Here is a 21,943-nt window from a genome sequence, read left to right as displayed (position 1 = left end):
GGGCTTTCATATTTTCTGACCCATTTGGATAAATTGTAACAATTAAAAAAAAAAGTTTTCTGAAAACTGCAAATAAGATGGCTTTCGAGGCATTTTTAATGCAATACATCATGGATATTATAAAAAGAGGTAACCTTTCTGGGTTAACTCTCTGTTATGCTGCTTTCCCATTCACTTTGGCAGCGGCACTGTTCACAATATGGCACCAATAAAATATAGAACTACAATCAGAGACAGCAATTTCAATGAAAGTTTCCTGGGGTCTCCTCATAAATCCAGCACCTTTGGAATGTGCTCGTTAAAATGACTTATTTTTTGCAGTTTGATAAATTTTTTATTGCTTAAGTACAGAGTTCAAATGTAGCTCACAGGCTCCTTTTCTCTGTATTCTCAATTATTGCACCTTATAATTATCAGCAGCAATTGAAACTGATTGCTCTTACCATGCTATTTTGGTAACAAATGGAAGCAAGCTGCTACTAGCTTTCAAATGCAAACTATTCGAGAAGTGGAAAAAACACAAAGCCCATCTTAACACTTGTGGTGTATCTCCAGGTAGCACTGACAAACTTTTACATAACGTGAAATTTTCATAAAATTCTGTCATCCCTTGGGCATGACTGAATGCAGTATAGAAGTTAACAGTTCATATGTAAGTGAAAACATTTGAATGCATCTAAACCTTAGGTACATGAGAATAAATCATGTGGACCTTACATCTACATAGCACATTAGGAACATCCATTTATTCTGGAGTAAACTGTACAGAAATGGTCCAACGCAGCAGCAATTAATGAGGAAATAAGATTAAACTATCTGCAGATTTGAACTCTGTTAATGGTTATAGAATTTGGCCTGCAAGAAACCTTTATACTTGTACTCCAAAACAGTGCAACTGGGTAACAAGCTTGCCACAACATAATAGCTCAAACCTGTCACTAAGGATAGAACCATGAAAGAGAATGTAGTTGAATAAAATCGGCCACATCACTAGGCTTTAGGTAGACAGCTCCAATTTTGGAGAGTCTGCAGCTCTAAGACCTGATCCTGTCAGTTTTGGGTCCTGTTTAGGTCTAGAACAAAAAGAAATTTGTGTTTGCCCGGATCTTGTTTGGTTATGGTTCGTCAGCAGAAGAAAGTAAAAGTAGCCCTGAAACACTTCTTTGCTATTTGGTATCAAAATCTCCAAGAAGTCTTTGGCAGTCTGAAACCTAAATGTTCTCTCTCAGACCATATTCTAAATATAACTTCAAATCAAACATTATTTCTGAGAGGATGGAATCACTGCCAACATATTACTAAAACAAGGATGTAAACATCCAGTATAGTCATTAAATCCAACTGACCATTATTAAATAAATATAGAAAAAAATAATAATCCTTTACAGACCTTTTTTTCCTGAATTTAGAAGTATTTGGGCACATTTTCAAGGTTTAATGAAATAAACATCAGAATTATTACAGTCTTCCACAGCAGTTTTCACATGCATGTACAAGTTAAGTAAAAAAAGCAGACCATACTCTGTTTCTCAGTAGCTGTCAGGAAAGAATGAATTTCTACCCAGAGATATTTCATCTGCCTTACTACTGAAATGCCACAACAGAAGAGGTTAGTTAGGCACTAATAATCTATATATCTATATCCATAACACTTGCTTTCTCTCGCAACTGACATTCACAAAAAAAAAGAATTGGAATATTTGTTGACGTTGCTCGTATCGGTTTTCACCTTGAATGTTGTGTCTAAATATATCAAGGTAACATTTCTCTATGCACCATTTCTATTCTTTCAACAAGCAATATGTCTACTATACTTTCGACATTAGAAGCCATTTAATATCGTTGTTCTCATCCTGTACAAAACACTACTCCATGACTTTTATCCATTAAGCAAAGCATAGCTAAGATTATTTGTCAACTACAAATACAGATTTATTCTGATTCAAAACAACTTCCACAAGTTCAGAATATCTTATTTTTGAAACCCAGTGAGGGAGCGACATCAGTAGTAAATATGAATTATTTTTATTCCCAATTCCTGCAGCAAAGTAATAGCCATCCGGTTCAGTGATAGGAACAAGCCTGAGAGCTCCTTCTGGATCACTCATCAATAGAACTGACTTCAGCTCTGCTAAGCTTTTCAGCATTGCCTTGCCAGCTAACAAAGCTGTTTCATTTATTTGTTTTACTTCATACAGAAAGAAGCCAAACAAGACACAACGAAGCATCCAGAGAAAATTACACCTCTAACCTCAAATTTAGTTCCTGGGAAATTCGGGTGAGAAAATGATGGATGTTTGCAGTGACTTGGTTACTCTCCATCTCTGTTGAGTTGGTATCTGAAACACCTCTACTTCAAAAGACATTTTTAGCACCAGCTAATGCTCTGCTGAGCAATAAAGCTCAACAAAACTTATGTGGACAGGAGCAAGAGATATTCATCAGAATATGTTCATGTATAAAATTCAGTTTTTGAAAAGACTCTTTTTCTACCAGTATTTGGATCGCAATTCACTCTTATAAATAGAGCAGGAAACAAGAATCGGTTATTAGCTTACTATCTTAAAATCCTGAACATGTTTTTAACCTCAACATTCCCATGTGATGTATGTAAATTAATGTACTACTATAAATCCTAAATGGATCAAAATTTGGAACTACTATTTAGATGAGCATTCAGCAAAACATTTATCTTATTTTGCTGCTCTAAAACATACTTCATGCAAAGTGGCCGTGATAGTTTGACACTTGAAACAATAAAAGAAACACTGATGCTAATTACAATATCAGCTTGTTCCATCATCTTTGTGCTGACTCTCAGATTTCTTCACTGGCACATTAAAAACAGTTTCTACTTTAAATAACACTGAATAAAGTTTCCAACATTATGCTTTCACTATGGCATCAAAAAGTGAACAAATGAACAAGCAAGTAATGTTATTTCATCTATAGCATTACATGCTTTAATAGCACTTCATGAAATAACCACATAACAAATGATGCCAAAATGCAAAGGGAAGTAAAAAGAAAACCACACAAACCAAGTTGTGAGTCTCTGAGCAGTCAAAGAGCTACCTGGATGCCATAAGATCACTCAGCTCCCAGGACTCCTGCTGTTTAAACTCTGAACAGATTGGGGATTCTGCCTCCACGAAGAGCAAATCTGTACCAGCTGTAAAGCTCTGAAAGGTCCAGCTTCCTCATACAAAGGGATTCTACAGATCCTCATTGTTTCAAGTGCCACAGTGGCTTATTAAAATACAGTTTATTTATGCTTAGAAAATCAAGTAGACTAATTACATTACTTGGATGCGATAGGTAGAATCTGACATTGACTGGTCAGGGAATCTTTTTTTTTTTTACTGAGTTTGCTAGGCGGACTGATATTTTATGTCTAAGAAAACAGACATGGTGATCTTAGCTGAATGTTCAGTAAGAAAAGCAACCCATCACTTCAAGACGAAAAAAGAAATTAGCAACAGATCGCACATGAAAAATATAAGCTATTATTTTTATATAACGGTCTTTAGCCAAAGCCTCTAAAAATCAGTGTGAATTCTCCTCATGTTTTGAAGGAAACAAAGGATTTTTGGAAGTACTGGAAGTCAACTGAAAAATGATACCCAAAGTAACATTTACAAATTCAAATCAAGTGTCTGAATTCTAGTGTTACGTTTGCAAAGCTGAGAAGCACTCACCTTCACAGCTGTAGCTGTACACAGCAACTGTTGACCTCTCAACCAGATTCTCATCATGATGCCAACTCACTGCCATATTCCCCATTCCAAAATAAGGCTCTTGTTTCAAGTATGACATTTGTAGTGGATCCATATAATTTAATAAAGTCAAGTTATAAGATGTTCTGTTATTTAGACTTGTGTACTCATCCTCTGGTACGTAACAACTGCTTTGATCTTTTGAAAAAGACCCTTTCTCTATAAGCGAAGTAGCAAAATTTTGCTCCCTATCTACTATAGCAGTGTCTTTGATACCTTTGGTGTCTAACAGATTCTGTCCTTGTAATGCCTTGACTGCTTCAACATGCAAGTAGTCATTAAGTTTGATTAATGCTTTACAAGCATCACGTATTTGAGGACTGCAATATTTAATTTCACAACCCTCAGTAGGCCAAGGAACTGTAAATAATCTTGTGTTCAAGTACTTGTAAGTGCATCCTGGGTTTCCAATTAATATACGAGACACTGGCGTAAAAAAATCTTTTCCTTTGATCCTTACAAGATCTTGAAAAAAACAATTGTGTTTCCGCAAGGTCAAAAAGCCCTCTTGAACCATTTGATGGAGCTCTTCAGGTACTGTATCCGACTTTCTGAAAATTAGCTTGGAATATCTTGTCGTCTGCTAAAGGAGAAAGCAAGAACAACAGAAAATTACTTCTTTTTTTTTTTAAACAAGTACTTGGCATATTCAAGAATGTGTGGGGATAAATGGACAAATTATCAAGCATGAGTCTAGAATATAGTAAAGAAATAGATGTCAGATGCCAGAATTTGTTACTTTATCATAGGATTACCAAGGTTGGAAAAGACTTTGAAGATCACCCAGTTCAACTGTCCAGCTACAACCAATATTTTCCCACTAAATTATTTCCTAAACTATCCATGTACTAAAAATAATAGAAATTGAAATACAATGTGTCAAAATAAATAAATAAATAAATAAACAACCAACAACAAACCCACAACATTCTGCTGCACTGCACCTCTTTCGAAGTCTTCCTTGGCAGTCCATTCTATCCTTGACAACCTTTCTACTGTCACATTCATCAAGATGCCAGCTAGCTGCTCTTTTTTGATTATAAAAATTTCCAAACTTATTTACTCTCATCCCCCTACCAGCAACAACCTTCATTCTCACATCTCCATCTGACCACACCACCTGGAGATCAGAATTCAGCAGGTTTTGTACGTAGCCACTCCCAGCAAAGCATGGCACTGCTAATCAACAGCATCTTTCTTTGCATGTAAAACGTCGCTTCCCACTCCAGGGAGGAATTTTATTTCATTAATATGACTTTCTAAGGAAGCATTACATAACTGCAGCTTTTATTGGCTGCCTGTAAATCATCTTTAACTACTGTTGCGATTGTTTTGCAAAACACACACACTAGAGAATAAGTTCTTAAGTAGACATTAACTGTATTTTTAATTAAAATTTATAGATAACAGAAACAGATGCAAACTAATGCTCTTAGTAAGGGAAAAGCTGCAATGTGACTCTACTGGGTGTCAATTAATACTTTGGAAGCTCAGAACTGTTCACTAAGTTCATTTCCTCTTCTCACTAAGTCACTGCTGTGGGAGAAAAGTAGATACTGATGGTGCTATGGGAAAAGAAATAAAGAAAGGTGAAACCTGAAGGCACTGGGAACAGGGCTAGAGCACACAGATGCACACAGCTGATCTAAACATTTTTCCAATGCAATAGTTTACATTCAAAGCGCTTTTAAACAAAACAAAACCACTAACACAAAAGTGTTATATTGGTCTACAATACACCTGTGGGCTCCTAGTCAACCTCAAAACCATTTCACTAATACTTCCTTCTTTTAAGTGGGATCTAAGCCTGACTTTCAGGAAAGAAACTTCAAAAGGTGCATTTAAAAATACAAACCAATCACTCAGTATGCACATTTTCTACTGCATGCAAGCAGTTACACATCAGCATCATCACCTTAAGTCACAACATTTAACTTTAAATGTTAACTTTATATGACCATGGATCTAGTAAGAACATGAACGCAAAAGGAAGCCTATTTTAGCAGTAATGATTAAATATAAATCTCTGTCCATCTGAGGAACCTGACACCACTGCTTGTCAGTTCTTAGAGAGAAGCTAACTCCCTTTCTTCACATGTTTTTATAGTTTCTGAAAATAGTTTCCTAGAAAGAGGGGAAAAGTTAATTTGATATAACAGTATCTTCAGATAATAATAATTTCTGACAAGAGTATTTACATGCTTAACTCTAAATACCAAAGCTTGAAAATACTTCCAGATATTTATTTGAAGGTCCTTCTACAACATGCAGCACAGAACACTCGACCCCAACTTTCACTAAAAGAACTGAAAATAAACTAGAGAAAGAATTGCCAAGAGCCTGGAACAATTCCTTTAGAGGTCATGAACCACTCAACTTGTTTCAGACGGTGCTTTTTGTTTGTAGTATTTGAACAGGACAAGGAAAAAATCTTTAATAACAAAGGTAGTAACTGCAGATTTCATGTATTTACAGAACAGGCTACAGTCAGATGCGTGGGTACAGGTTGATGGGAATTGCAGTTATTTCATAATCATACTTCATAACAATATTACATGTTGTGACATAAAATTACTGCATCAATTGTTTCGTTAATAATTCTGCAGATACGATATACTTAGCTCAGATTAACCAACAATCACATGATATTGACTACCTTGACATACAGAAATCATTTTTACTATCTTTTATCGTAACACTAAACCCACTGCACTGCTGCTATGAATAACAAATACAATTCCAAACTACTAGAGAAGCAGGAAAATAACAATTTGATGAACAGCAATTAAATGCCTGAAATCATGTACTAGAAAGGAAGCACACCACTTTTTATTTTTTAACCAAAGTAACAATATTGAATTCCACTCCCAAAAAAAACCTGCAGAGGTAACAGCTCCCGCACCTTTCTGTTGATGGAGTCAGAAGCACGTTACCTTTGGATGATGTTTGAAGATTACATGCAGAAGAACTGCTTTATTATTACATTCTACATGTTGCACTGAAGATTCTACCTTAAAGAAACACTACACTGCTATCTCAGAAGTCAGGAAATGGAAACACGTTTCCGACACATGACAAGAAAACAGTTTGGTCTTCTTTAAATCTCCAACGAGTCGTTGTGCTATGTCTAACATAAGGAAGGCATTAAGGGATCAGAGCACAGGGTGAACGCTAGGTTCATACCGGACACCTTGTTGTTTTGGGGGGATGGGGAAGGGGGAGGAATCATGTACTGCATGTTGTAACTCTGACAGCAAGTATTAAAGGTCAATTCACTGCTCCCTGGGAGGAAAAAAAAAAAAAAAAAAGAAGTGGTTTTGTGACTGGCAACCACAGGACAAAAAAAGGCACATGTGATGCTTGATTCTCCATCTGACTGTCACACACTATTTCAAGTATACCTGTGTACCTATGTTCTGACTTCCGTATCAGACACCATACAGAGGAAACCAAAGGGACAACAGAGCTGGAAATCAGCAACAAGGATCCCTTAATGAATGAAATGATACCTCATTAAATAAGTTCGTATTTCACATATTCATAAATTGCCTTTTTTTTTTTTTTTTTTTAATACAGACTTATTTGCTCACAAGCACTCTTAAATATTACATTGCTCCACCAATTGTTTGGGGGCCATTTCTGAAACACTTCATCAGCCATGAAACCTACTGGAAGAGATGCCAGTGAAGTTTTGCTAGTGATGGAACTGCTTAGCTTTGTTCAGACTGTACATTTCCATATCTGTCAGTAGACAGTAGCTTTTCAATTACAATCCAACTGACCCTTCCAACACATTCAAAGCATTCTGTTTTAGAAGGGGCAGATTCTTACAGAAGCAAGGCAGGTCTCTCCTGAAAAGATAGACTCCAAAACTGAACTTTATCACATGCGATATTCTGTTTTGCCAATATGCTGACTTCAAGCTCTTACCCTTCTTACCCACTCTTTACCACCACAGAACTTGTAAAATCTGCATGTTTGATGAAAGCAACAATTCCCAACTTAGAAAGAATTTGAAAGTCATGATGTTTATCAAATATACTTAGAAGTCCCTAGCGTATGCAGACACTACACAAACTATAACTCTGTATAATGCAACTGCAGCAAATCTGAACTCCACTAAGGCATGAGTAAGACAGATTTCTTTGTTTTTAAGTAGAAGAAAATGAGATGAAAATAAATTCCTAATACTCAATACTAAAAAATTCCTCAGCAATAGCTTCTCTTTTCCTGTCAGCTCTGTAAGACTGCGTATGTAAAAGATGGGGGAAAAAAAAATGATGGGCAAGAGCAGATATAAAAAGCCATCAGGAGGGAATATATTACAGGAGTAGCAAGAAGAGAACAGCAGGCTGCTTGAGTCTCTAAAGTAGAAAGGCCCTCCTGAACACTGGCTTAAGATTGGAAATAACTTCTTTTCAGAAAAGAGAAGGAAACTCTTTCTAACAAGATCTTGGTCACCTTTCCTTTCCCACTCCCACAAAAGTGCACCACAACAGAAAGTCTGCAAGTCTTTTTACAGCTGGTAATGATCCCAACCAAGAACTTACATCCACTACAGTCAGCACTCCAAGATGATAGAAAACAATGCTTTTCCTAAGCACCTTAGAACTCAAATCAAGTAGAAATGTAAGGAAAATAAACAAACTTTTCAATATCACAACTGCCATCCTATGATAAATTTGTTCTGACTTGTAATCCAGAGTCCAGTAGAAGAATTGCTAAATGTGCTAAACTTTTCTTGGCATTGACATCCTGCAAAAGAGAAATTCATCCTTGGAGGAGTTTGCTACCACATACAGCCATACGTCAATGCAAGGCGGGTGACATTCCTGCAACGCTACAGCTGTTCAACTTAAGAGATTCTTTCCTATGCTTTTTATCTCACTGTGTTTGGATTTGATCTGATTTAACTTACAATTTCTGCCATATGGTTTCTAGCTGACCTAAAAAGATCCAAGGCAGATACAGAATATTCTTCTACTCATTTCATGGTAATCCTCAAAACTTTCATTTGAAGATGCCTGTTTTCACTTCTGTTTGGTTTCATTTGAGGCATGCATTTTAGTTTTCACCATTCCTTTTCTCTGGAAAATTAGGGATTACTTATTGTTTAAAAGTAGAACTAAGCCAAGAAATATTTTTCCTATTTTGCCAAATCTTGTCAAATCATAAATATAACAAGTTGCAAAAACATTAAAAGAAAGACAAAGTTAGCTTTATTTCCATGAAGCATAAGAAACAGTGATGAATTGTTACATGAGTTGCATGGCTACACACCTTGGGAAAATAAATAAGACATTTAGTTACTCTTATAATACAGATTTTTATTTCAGTAATTATTAATACAAATTCCCATAGCTTCCAATATGGAAGTAAGCAAAATTGAGCTTGAAAAACTGCTCACGTCAAAATCCTAGAAACAAATGAAGTTTGAATTTTTCATTCATGACTATTTTGATTCTAGAGGTGTTATTTCACACCATCTGAAAGTATGTTATTTTTACCAGTCATCATGAAGAACCAAAACAGTTGATACTTCTATCACATAAAATATTTATAGTGTGTCTTACACTAAAGCTTAAACAGCCACTTTAGTTTAAAACAAGTACAGTTGAAAGAAATACATTACCAAATGATGGAAATCAGCATCGGCTGGGGTCAGGTATGGAAGTTTGCCCTCTCCAAGTTCTTCAAGGAGCCTCTTTTTCTGTTTTGAGGAGAAAAATTGAAGTACAAAGTTCGACTAAGAATATTGGAACACAAAATCAGACTAAGAAACAAGATAAAAGGAAGTAGAAAACTAGCTGCACTAAAAAGGCAGATGACCCATTATTTCTCATCAGTTCTGGAAAAACAAAGAATAAATAGATGCAAAAACCAGTGAAGATTTTCCACTTAACAGCAATTCACCTGAAGTAATTTCAGAGAAAATGAGTATTTTTTCCTCTCAAACGCTTCCTTAGATAATCAAACCTTATTACACAGATGAAAATCCACGTTGGTCCACTATTCTTCAAACCTATGCTGAGTTTGGACACTGAAACTCTCTCTTTTTTTTTTTTTTTTTTTTTTAAACTTTGTTTTGTGGATCTAATAGATATGAGACTCACATGCCATGGAATGGCTTAATAATTTTTTATTAAAATAATGAGCTAAATGCTGGCCACATTCTAAAGTGATTGTTGAAATGGGCGTATGAATGAAATACACTAAAAAAACCAACACAACAATCAGAAAACACAACCATCTACTGAAAACCATCATAACCAACCATAACCAACTTGTGCAATTCCAGAAACCAGAAACTCTGGTTTGATGCTGGAAGTGACCTCAGATCCAGCTGACTGCATGCAGGTTTTCTCTGCCCCTCTATCTCTCAACTTTCTCTTCACCTCTGCTTCAAGAATCTCCCCCAATGTTTAGCCAACTCTGTCACTGATGAATTGCTACGAAAAAAAGCTTAGTTTTCCAAGATGTATGTTTTTTCTTTTTGTTTTTATGGTTTCTATCAAAGCTTTGTTTATTAACAAGAGCTTACTAATAGGAATACAACTGAAAGATCATAAAGCCATTTTCGTTATCTGGAGCATTCCAAATAACAAAAGCATTCAATTCTCATTTTTATTGCAATATTTTCAGCTACATGAGCACTACCAGTAAAATAACTGAAACTGCAGCTCGCTCTAAACTTGTTGCAAGAGGAAGAACAGATGACAATGGAACACAGTTTTTAAAGGAATATGGTTGTGATAAAAGGAAAAAATCATCATAACCAAAAAACAAATGGAGGAACAGATAACTAACAGTTTTCTAAAACATATTTATGCAGAAAAAAACTGCATATTTCATCACTTAGATGTCACTGCAAATTGCTTATTCCATAGAGAGCTCATCATTACAAAGCAACAATTCTTATTCTTCTCATAAATTTTCCTTTTCATAATCTTTTCAGGTTGCAACTGTTTAATATGTTCCACATACACTGACAACAGATTTTTTACGTTCTGGCAATCCTATTATAAAAAGGGAGGAAGGGGAAGTAGTATACATAACAACTCCTGGCTCATAACAAACACCTACACAAGGACAGGTGAACTATGAAAAACGCTAACACATTTTATTCAGTGGTGGCAAACAACTGAAATTTAGGCACCAAGACAGAGGACAGACAGACTTAAATTATGAAAGCAGTGTAGGAGATTTTAGGGTTTATAACTAGCAGCGCAGCCAAATAGAAATCTGAGCAGACAGTTCTCACATACTCATCTCCTCATTCACAATCTGCTGTTCTTCTTACAAGACCGACAACACAGCAGCACTGGAATTTGGAAAGCAGAACTGTAATTTTTCTAGGTCTCTAGTTTCCATTGGGGACACATTATATATTGACATCAAGTGAAGCAGAGCATAATGCAGCTTCAGATTATGTTGGCAGAAAATGACATGCTAATATGCTGTATATTCCAAAACAATAACTCTTTTCTATTATGAAAAGCTTGCTACAATTTTATTACATGAAATCACTGAGAACATTAGATTGCTTTTGTCAGCTGTAAAATAAAACCCATTAAACAGCCGAAAAAAAAATCCTGCATTTCAAACATGGGCTCGACTGTGGGAAAAAGAGGTGGGAAGAAGAGAGATTCTGACAATTTCTTTGTCAAGTCTCAGCCTCCTGGCAAAAACACACACAACATTGAAATGCACTCTTGTGTATAGGTAGTACGCGCTCACATGTGATTGTCAGATCTGGCTAAGTGCCGCGCCTCAGCTGATGTACAGACTAATACACACAGCTGGGTGGTGGAACGCACTGCTCATCTCCTATGCGAGAAGCTGTCACACGGATGTCAGAAGCATCAGCCACTCTCTAGTACCTCCAAAAAGTCAAAAAAAGGAAGTCTGAGGATCTAGCTGCGCCAGCTGGTTGATGCCAAGTGTAAGCACTGCTACATAAGCACTGCACAGAGCGCGTCTAATCCTTAAGTAAACCCTCGCATACAAAAAATTGCCTTTCTTTGAAGGTATCTTAAAGATATACTGCTAAACTGTTTTTACATTTTAAAAACTATTGATGCCAGAACAGTTTATTCACACATCCACATCAGTTCTTATGTTTTAAACAACAGATTTTTACACATACGTGAGCCACTCTGAAAGTAATGCCTCCTATTTACTTCCATGGAAACCACAACAGATACAAAGAGCACTATTTGATCCAGCAAATTCTCAGCTACAACATGCTATTTTGCAACACAGTCATCACTATTAACCATGCATTGCGGCCAGCCACGAACAAAAGCCCGCACGCCACGCTCATAACGATCTGCATCAGCAGAGGTCACTACTGTCACCGCTGCTGAAACGCACCACCCACCACTCACTGTGCTCACATCCACTTGTTGGCCTCCATGAACATTCAGCAAGCGTTGATGAATGTCAACGGGCGCCATTTTTTCCACGTGGAGTAATTCAATGACACACCTCTTCCTACGCGCTTTCATGTCAGATGCCATTCTGTCAGACTGCCCCTCTGCTGCCATCTGTCACACAGCAACAAAACGTAACACAATGTTGGTGGGAAAGTTCAAACTCTACTGCCATAACACCAGCATCAACCTCTGCTGTTATAGGCCAGTGTAATAAAATAGGATGCACTACTTGCTGAACAGCTTCATAGACTACCAACCAGCGCCATCTGCACCATCCCTGTAACATCAGCACATGTTGTGCTTTCTCCAGGGAACTTTCCCGAATGCTGCACTTGGGCTTCAGAGACCAGAATGAATATCAAAACACTAATACTCAATTTTAGAGCATCCAATGAACTTCCTGAAGATACTAACAGTATCTGATCACGCATTAGTAATAAATGGATATACTGATAAGATGGTTGGGTATAAAATTCAGCACATGGAATAGCAATAAGCAGAATCTCTCAACCAAAATGTGTACAAGTTATTTCTTGGCACCAGAAGTTGTGCACTGAACATTACAGAACAGGAGAAGGAATTACAACAAAGCCAATCCACACCAAAGTCACATATCAAAGTACAGTATCATGTACATAGTTTGTTTTTGCAGCTGACATTTTCCTGCAGGTTGTCAATGCCATTCTTAGAAGGTTTCACTTCATTGTAAAAGAGAACTTCAATAATTATGCTACAAAGGTTTGTCTCAAAGGTAGAATTTCTATTGAGTTTCATCAAATCTTCTCCTTCCAACTGATTGATCATTATTTTGGTTGAAACAGCGTATTGAAAAGTAACTGCACTCAAGTACTACTGAAATTGCTGCTGAAAACAAATTTAAGGCCATAACATCTCAACAACTTCTAACACATAAACAATCTCGAAGCATTAAGCAGAAAAGTTGTTTTTCCAGTACTTAGTATAAAATGCACTCAAGAAATTATTGTAGAAGTTGCAATTATGCACAGAAGCCAACTTAAGGCAATGCCAGCAGGATTCGCCTCCAAGATAACCCCCAGGGCTGTTTGCTGCCCTGCATTTCCCATGAACACGGGGGAAAACATCAGCTTTACTACACCAAGTAATCTCTCCGGGCCTGGAGCAACATCCCATACAGATGTAAAAAGTCAGACACAGATCCAAGACATGGACAGACAATAATGCCTATCAAATATTTAGACATGTTGGCTTTCAGTTCTACAACAAGCACTCCCTCTTATAAGCAGTGACAATATATGATTTATTCTAATTAGCCCGTTTCCCAAAAACATGGCTGTTCCTCATTGCTCTGAAAAGGGACATCTCGTTATTCCCCCCAAAAAAGATACTGCAGAAAAGAGGGCAATTTGAAACTTCAGACAAGTGCATTTGCAGCATATGCAAGCAATTTGCATTCAGCTGTTGGGTATGTACCTTCACCTTACAGTCAGTATTAGAGAGAACAAAGCAGAAGATGAATCCCACTACGGAGAACATGCATGGAAAGATAATTCAGGCAAACCAAACATCTCACTGTTGCATTTATCTTCCTGTTGTCTTCCTGTTTCTACAATTGATTTTCACTCAGTCATATTTTCATTATTGGCAAGGATATCATATACTCAATAAGCTGAGGACCGACCATCTGTTATATTCTGCAAAAGGCTGAGAACAGGCTGAATGCTTGGATCACCTCCTCAGGCAAGTACCAGTGTGCCAGGTATGCTGAAAATAGCACCGTCAACAAACGCCCAGGGTTGTAGTTGTTTTGGTCTGAGGTTTTTTTGTTTGTTTTTTGAAGGCCTCTAATCAACAATGAAGGAAGTATCATCTCCACCTCCATATTATTTTCATCAGTAGCTCTTTGTTTCACAGGAGGTTATCAGAATTAGAAAGGCAGCCTTTACTTCCCCCACACAAAACGCATACTCTCACAACAGAACTCAACCTCAAGCTCAGACAAACATTTGCCTTTCCATAAGCCCCTCCCTTCTATTAACTTCTTCCTTCCATAAAGATGCACAGTGGGGTCTGTGTGGTTTTGTTGTTGTTTTTAAGCTAACTGTTACAGCATGTGGATTTACTTCAGGTTGCTGATGAAGAAAAGGGTTCCTCTCAAGTAAGAGAAAAGAGGAAGATTAAATAATTTATATGGTCAAAATTCCGTGATACCATAATAAGATCCCATGTACAAAAAAAGCAATCACTTCACAGGAACTTCCACAGCCTTATCCCCCAACATTCTTTCACATGATTATTAAATAAAAAAAAAACAACCAAAAAAACCACAACCAACTTTGGTGTATCTATTAAGGTAGGAATGTGATTTTTGAATTTGACATTTCTTTAAAGTATGAAGCCTTCCAAGTGTTACCTATTAAAACTTCAGAGCAACCAAGATCCTTCAAGTGGCTCACTAAGAACAGTTCTGTCAGAAGCAAACCTAGAGTAATAAAAAATACATTCTAAGTGCACTATTACAGCTTTTATTTCTCCATTATCACATATATTAGATTTCAGAATTTTTTTCTTCCAATTATTTGTGTAAATGCCACTCATTAAAAGATCTTAAGGGACTGGCCAATTTTACAGCACCATTTATTCACATGAAAATGTTATGTTTCCAGATTACCTTTCATTATAGTCAAGATTTACCAACAGCCTTGCCTGTGCTACATTCCTTCTGTCAGAAATACTGGCAGGCATCTGACCACGCTATTCTGTGCTTTGCATCCTACAGCTCCTCCACCCTCCCCATGATATTATATGCCAAACCCATTTTCATCTTAATGACAAGAATTTATATTATTCTCTATAAACGAATGTTCAGATTATCTATGACTAGTGATATCTAACAGCCCATAACTCCATTTCTGAACAACACTGTACTTGAGCCTGCTGGTCATTTAATACAACACCATGCATCTGGCTCTCCCACTGCGATGCAAGCAGACCTCAGCCCTACCACCAACCTCTGTAACTGAGCAGCTGTCTAAAGGACTGCTCGATGCTCTCTCCTGTGAAGGTACTGCTTGGCTTTACTTACTCATTTCAGCGTCTTTTTGCCTCCCTCATAAATCAGCAGGCCCAGGTTCTGGCACACACACAGACCAGTCATGCATACATACAACATACTTGACTGATGTAACTGAACCACGAGTTAATTTATGCACTGAGGCAGCTTAGCAATGTGTGAAAAGTGTCTTTGCTAACAGTATCCCCCCTCTGACCGCTTCGAGATGTTAAGTGCCCCTTAATTGTTGTTTTAACCTACAGGAACATTACTCTTTTGGCCAGTGGCTGCTAATGGAACAGGACTGGCCATTTTCTCATCCAGTTGAGCGTAGATATGTCACACATGGTTAGTACTTTATGTAACTATCATAGAAATTTTAAATGATAAATCATTCAAATGCAGCCTCTTTTTGCTGACAAAATGTCCCTGAGCCTCCTCAGCATACCTCTCAAACCTCTACCATCCCCGCAATCATACTGATACCAACATGCACTCCTTGTTCCCTGTATCATTTGTGTATCCTCTTCCAGTGGGCATCATTCAGCAAACAGATCAGCTGTATCTGACAAGAAGAACCTTCCAACTTCAGGTGAAAACAACCAAGTTTCCATCAGGTATCCAATTTTTTTAATTCACATTTATATGTGGGCAAGAGCACACAAGCATCAAAGAAAATACTTAAAAGGGTGGATATTTTTAGGATGAATATCTTGTTTGTGGATCACAAGGAACTGATTAAGGATACTATGGCATTTCTGCTTGCCATACTTTGCATAGTTTTGTAGAAAAATAGTTAATATACGTTGAGAAACCACATTTCTTAACCAAGTAATCAGATCACCTCCACTGAACTGGAAGGCAGAGACCTTTCTTAGTGACTGTCACCAATAGCTGATTTTACACAATGCATCAAAAATACCTCAATCCACCCAGTCCCAAGGAATCAAGTACAGTGGTTTGATCAGGTGTGAAATCCCGAGCAATCCTTTAGCATAGAAAAGGATTCAATAAACTTTAGAACCAGATAAAGTAAAAATAAATTATAAGGAATGTTAACAGTGAAAAGAGAATACATTTGGCAGCGCTGCCTGCACACTGAACAACCTGTTAAGATGAGGTCTTTTTTCCCTCCAATGCATTTGTACCTCACTTAAGATGGAACCTTTGGTTTCTACAGAAATAGTTCAAAGCACTAAGCTTACATAATAAAAGAAGATGTATGCATGAAGGCATGCCCCATAATAAGCAGACATCTGGATTTGTGTCGTGAGAGAACAATTGCTTTGAAGTCACTACAAGGAATGCGATCAGCTATGACTTCTGACAACTCCTCTTTGGAGATGCCCTCCGCCAACCAGCGTGCGAAAGAAAACTGGCTGCAGGAAAGAAAATACCATATTCCTGTGGGAAATTTAGACCTGCTGATCAAGGTGATACCTTTTGAAATTGAGATATAAACCAAGACTGAACTTGCAATTTCTGTTGTGGGTACAGTTGATTATAGCCTTTTATCCTATCGCATATTTTCCATTCAAATTACTAAAGCTGATTCTTAAGATTCCTCATGTGATCTAGGCAAACACCACCGCTTACAGATGAACTATCAGAACCACCTGCAAGATCAAAGATGCAATGAACTTTCTTGCAGCTTTTTATCATTTCCAGGAAATACTGGGCTTCGCAGGAATCCTGGTCTATAACCATATCTACATTTTACGTGTTAAAATATTCCCCAGAAGAAACAGCAGTCAAAAGTAAACTGAAAATAAAATGGATGCTTGGAAAAAAAAAAAAAAATCCTGAAGTCCCTAAGTTTAGCATCAAGTTTGGTTTCCAATGTTCCCCTGATAACAATTTCAAAGATAGTGTTAATGCAGAAAGAACAGGTGCTAAGTGCAAATGCTTGTGCCATGAAGTCATCTGCAGGAAAGATCAATAAGGAGCTAGAGCATTAAATTTCACAAACTGTAACTGTCATGTCTATTACATAGTACTTGAACATCTTCGTAGGGCTTTTTTTTTTTTTAACAGAATAAATGTTATTTTCCACAGATTTTATTAGTAGAACAGGCACCACAAAAAGTATAAAAGCACTCACAAATCTGGTAAAATTTGAAGACTTCTACAACCAGCTTAGACATCATATTTAATTATTTAAGAGGCTTCTTCACTCCATAATAAAAAGATGGTAAGGCCATCAAAGCCTTAAAGGTAACAAGAAATGTGTTCCAGGAACACTCCCCTCATGTATTAGTCGCATTTCACCAAATACAGAGCTTTTAAATGTTACTTCTGAGATTATTTTTGAGACTATATATCATACTTCACAAAATCACTGCAGACAACAGAAAGGTACATGAGGTCCCCCAGAATTCAGCTGCAGAAGCAGCACCTCTTTCCTGCAATCCTGGTACTTTGTCCTTTCCAAGGACACAATAAACACCTTCCTATAAATGTTTCTCATGCTAGAAAAGCCTTTGAGCAGAAGTTCTGTGCAAGTCACCTGTCCAGTCCTCAAAATCATTTAAAGGCAGCTATCGTGGATTTGCAATCACAGTTCACAAGTGTGGCGCCATACAGATTGTCAACATTCTTCTGAAAAAGCACAGTCAACAAATAACATCTTTAAAGCTACGCAGGAGTACAAAGCTAATATGGTGTTGTCATCCTTTACAGCCAAGGGAAAACATAAGGTAGATAAATTTAATGTAATAATAATAATCTAATATTAATAACCAATACCACTGGTCAAATGATGACAATAACACTCACTTAAACCTATAAACCACAGTTCTTGCCTTGGCATAATAAGACAACTATTAATAAAACCCTACTGATTTTGGGCATCCAAATTGAAGAGGGATATTTCTGTATTGCATTCATTGAAAGAAGAGGATTTCTTCTTGTAGCAAGAATGAGTTACAGAAAAAAAAAAACCCTCAAAGTGAACAATTCAGATGTGCAAAATTCAACTGTAGTTAATTTTGTTTAGCTTGACGGCTTTGTTTTGCTCACAGCCTCCATAATAAGCCACATGGGGAACAGAAAGCTAACATTTAACATTAAGTTGGCAGACGATTAGCAAAACCCAGAGTCCGAAAGAACACTAGGCAAGTTTAGACCAGAAACAGGGAGTTCAATTTAAAAGCAAGGATAATTAGCACTGGAGAGCAGTACCACTGCATGAGATGAATTTGCCATCAAGAGAATTCTTTTTATATCAAGTTCGGATGTTTTTTCTAAATGATACGTTTTAGTTCAGTGGTTCCCAACAGACTGCAATGAATCATCCATATTTCCTTCACTTCTGCTTATACAGCCTAGCCAAATAAACTGCAGGCAGTAGAGACGCTGATTGTAAGTTCAATGCATCTTATTCCTCCATTTGGTTTTGTTCCATCATTTTGCCATGTACCTGTGGTCAGTGAATCAGGAGGCACTGGCCTGCTTCTGTAAGAACATAGTTCACTGGAGTCTTAAAGCTGGTATTAAGAACTCTTCTGCATCACAGCTCAAATGAGCTTGGACAGGAGTTGTTGGGATCTGTATTCCATTCTGCTTGGTACCTTGACAGCACAATCATAAAGTCAATGTATTACAGTAAAAGAAAGGATTCTTCAGTTTTCTTTCACTCACATTTTATCCTTAAATCGTCTTTGCACAATTTAAAGAATAAGCATAGGATGTGCTAACAGGTAAAATACAAGAGAGCACTAATCTACTCTGAGAGAAGTAGAACTGTTGAGCCTTTTGCTTTGTGCCAAACCAAGGAGCACTTCATAATGTAAGTCAACATTTTGCTTAAGAATACATTTGTTGAGCAGAATTGAGAACTGTTTACTTTGTGGTGGTTTTTTTCCTCCCAACCGAAGCTTTTAAGAAAATATCCTAGTTCTTGCGAAGACTGTTTTCACTTTTACCTCTTGCATATACAGACTTCATTCTTATTAACTTTTTCTAATGCTCGCAATGATCAGCTCTAATTGTGCAGAGCAAAAGCGCCACTCAACTAAAGCAGCCATGTGCAAAAATTGTTTCTTAAGCCTTCTGCGTACATTTGTTCAGGAGAGACATTTGGCTTCTCTTTTTCCACGTATGTTTATATTCCCAACTGGCCTAAAAGTCAAGATAGTCCTGTTGCTGTCACTGCCTGCAATGTACAAATGAGAAGGAGCTTGGTGGTGTCAAGTCTTCTTCCTCTTCAAAAATTACTTTTTCCCTCTCCAAACTGTATTTTCAAGTAGGATTTCTGAAGGTGAGAAAGACAGGTGAGCAGACCATTCCAAGGACCATTCCAATTTTCCTCACGGCTCTCCTTTGTCCCATTTGGTCTCTTCAGATAAACAAGAAGATAAACTAGATTTATACTAATGCACATGCCAATATCCCAACTGCCAAATTCAACAAGTGAACAATTCCTACAAAGCGTGCTAACTTCATCAAACTTTGTTTGGTTCTCAAATGAAGAAAGGCAGCCACACTGATCTGCAACAGATTCTCAAGCTGCATTCAGATTGATAGGAAATAGTGCACATGATCAGTCAACTCTGTGGAAACACTAAAAATTGAACCCATGGAGTGATCCAGTAAGCGAAGTGTACAAAAAAATTGGGCACTTTTAAAATATAGAGAGTAAATTATTACATATAAGAACGACAAAAGCACACAGTAAATTAGAACAAGTGAAGGAATTGGAATGATAAAGGGCTTTATAACAAATCCACAAAAGAAAAAAAAAATCAAATATGACTGTAAAACAGAGAAGGATTGTTCTGAACTACTAAAATATTTTTAAAGGCATACAGGCAGGTCTCTATCTAAGAGAATAGATGAACACTTCAAATTCAACTCTCTTGCTTCCTTGGAGGATATTCTCAATATGAAAATAAATTTCATTTTCCTCAGAACATCTACAGTACCTTAAGTCAACCATTTCATAATTCGATGCAGTGGTTTTGTATGGTGGGGTACTCTCAACCTGAAATTCTAAAATCTAGGCCACTCTTTTTGACACATAGTATGCATGTGTTAAAACTATCTGAGTGACAGCAGTGCAGATGCATTAATAACAGAGGCTGAGGGCAAGGAACTGACGTTAAGAGAAAGCTGCCAGAGTCACCTTTGTTCTTATTTGCTGGATTCACTGCAGGATTACTTGCTTTTTAAAGGAGAATCACTTCACTGGTAACTAGAACTCACAAGAGGTGGGGAAAAGAAAAAAAGATCAACATAGAATAAATAAATATATTTATTGGGAGGATTTTAAAATTCAATGCTATCAGACAAAAGCAACAGTTAATGGCCAATGTTTAATACTACATACACTCGAAATCCCATCTTAACTAGAAATGAGAAAGCTTTTACAGTCTGAAAACTGTTGGAGGCCCTGTGTGAAATGCCTCGGTTGTCTCAACACAGAGCTAAGCTTCTATATGACAAATGCCTCAAATCACTGTAACCTGAATGAATTCATTGCTTAGCAATTTCATTAGATTTTTACTTAGGAGTTGAACTAAAAGCATCTACCTTTGCTTACTGATTCTTGGGGAATTTTTAACTTCCATTTGTTCTTTCCACCATATCTGCAAAAAAATAACACAAGGTGAGAGGGATCCCTACCACAGTACTACCACCAGAATAATTTTCTACAAGTCATTCATTTCCAGCTAATAAAAAGCAAAAAAAAAAAAGTCCTTTTTTTCCTTTTTGCAAATGCTAGAATAAGTGCTTGAACATCAGTAGCAAAAAGGTCACCCTTAATGTGCATGAGAGAACTGTTGCACCAAAACGAAGCACAGCAATCTGTACAAACCTTGGCAGTGCATTACACGGGCTCTTAAAGCATGCCACTGTTAAAAGTCAGTGTACTCTACCTTCCACAGCTGCTCATTCACTTGCTTTTATTCCAAAAGTTGACAAGTTAACTGTTCTACGCTTACAAGTTTTCAATAGTCCATTACAGAAAGACTCACATTTGTTTGTGTTACACACAGTGGGAATTAAAGAGAAGTTAATATGTATCTATTCACTACGATCGTGCAGAAAATAGCTGTGTTGTACAGGGCTCAGGCTATGACCCGCTTAACTTCATTCACAGAATGCACGATCCATCACGTACAGAAGCACTGTGGAAAATGTGAGGTGTTAGTAAGTACCACCGTTAGCGAGAAATTCTGCTAATTATTACACCAAATAAGCACAGTCAACAGGCCAGAGCAGTAAGAGGGCATGTTTCGGGGCACTAAATGGCTGCCTTGAATGGAGACGAATACATTACAGTGCCCCCTAACAATAAAGCAAATCACTGACACTTACAAATCCAGGCAGCTCCAGCAGCACAGATGAAGAGCTCACGACTGTACTTGGCATACGGCGATGTTTCAGTGCCACCTAGTGACGTGCACTTTAACTTGATTGTCTCTCAGGATTTATGGGACACCAAGAGTTCAAAAGCGAACGCAGTTCAGCAGAGAGCCCAGAGCAGCGGGGAGCAGCCATGCTGCAGAGGGAAGGCACGTGGGGTCACATGCGACAACCTCCTCCACGTCCTCTAACATTCAGATACTTAAATGGCTGATAAGGAGTTCTAAACATTTTTATTACAAGTTGCTCTTCTAGATAAAAGAGAAACACCTTCCAGAAACAGAAAATAGTACGTACTGAAGTACATGCACTATGCCCAAGAGAACTTGGGTATT

The 21,943-nt window shown here is 37.3% G+C and overlaps 1 protein-coding gene and 1 long non-coding RNA gene across 7 annotated transcripts in view; both read right to left on the bottom strand.

Annotated features, from left to right (window-relative positions):
* The window catches only part of FTO (FTO alpha-ketoglutarate dependent dioxygenase), a 224,546-nt gene that overhangs the window by 176,179 nt on the left and 26,424 nt on the right, over window positions 1–21,943 (bottom strand). For 5 of the 6 annotated variants that reach the window (XM_048958922.1, XM_048958924.1, XM_048958925.1 and 2 more), the window contains exons 2-3: window positions 9,409–9,486; window positions 3,699–4,359 (exon numbers count right to left, since the gene is read on the bottom strand). In XM_048958922.1, coding sequence (XP_048814879.1) covers window positions 3,699–4,359; window positions 9,409–9,486 — 739 coding nt within the window. The remainder of the gene's footprint in view (window positions 1–3,698; window positions 4,360–9,408; window positions 9,487–21,943) is intronic. The other variant, XM_048958923.1, reaches the window with a different exon arrangement.
* Window positions 17,357–21,943, bottom strand: part of LOC125699410 (uncharacterized) — a 30,864-nt gene continuing 26,277 nt past the window's right edge. The window contains exons 2-3 of the long non-coding RNA XR_007379548.1: window positions 20,772–20,827; window positions 17,357–19,578 (exon numbers count right to left, since the gene is read on the bottom strand). This is a non-coding gene — a long non-coding RNA (uncharacterized LOC125699410). The remainder of the gene's footprint in view (window positions 19,579–20,771; window positions 20,828–21,943) is intronic.

Source organism: Lagopus muta, chromosome 12, assembly GCF_023343835.1.
Source record: "Lagopus muta isolate bLagMut1 chromosome 12, bLagMut1 primary, whole genome shotgun sequence".
Taxonomy (NCBI): Eukaryota; Metazoa; Chordata; class Aves; order Galliformes; family Phasianidae; genus Lagopus; species Lagopus muta.
This window is presented reverse-complemented; position numbering and strand designations above follow the sequence as displayed.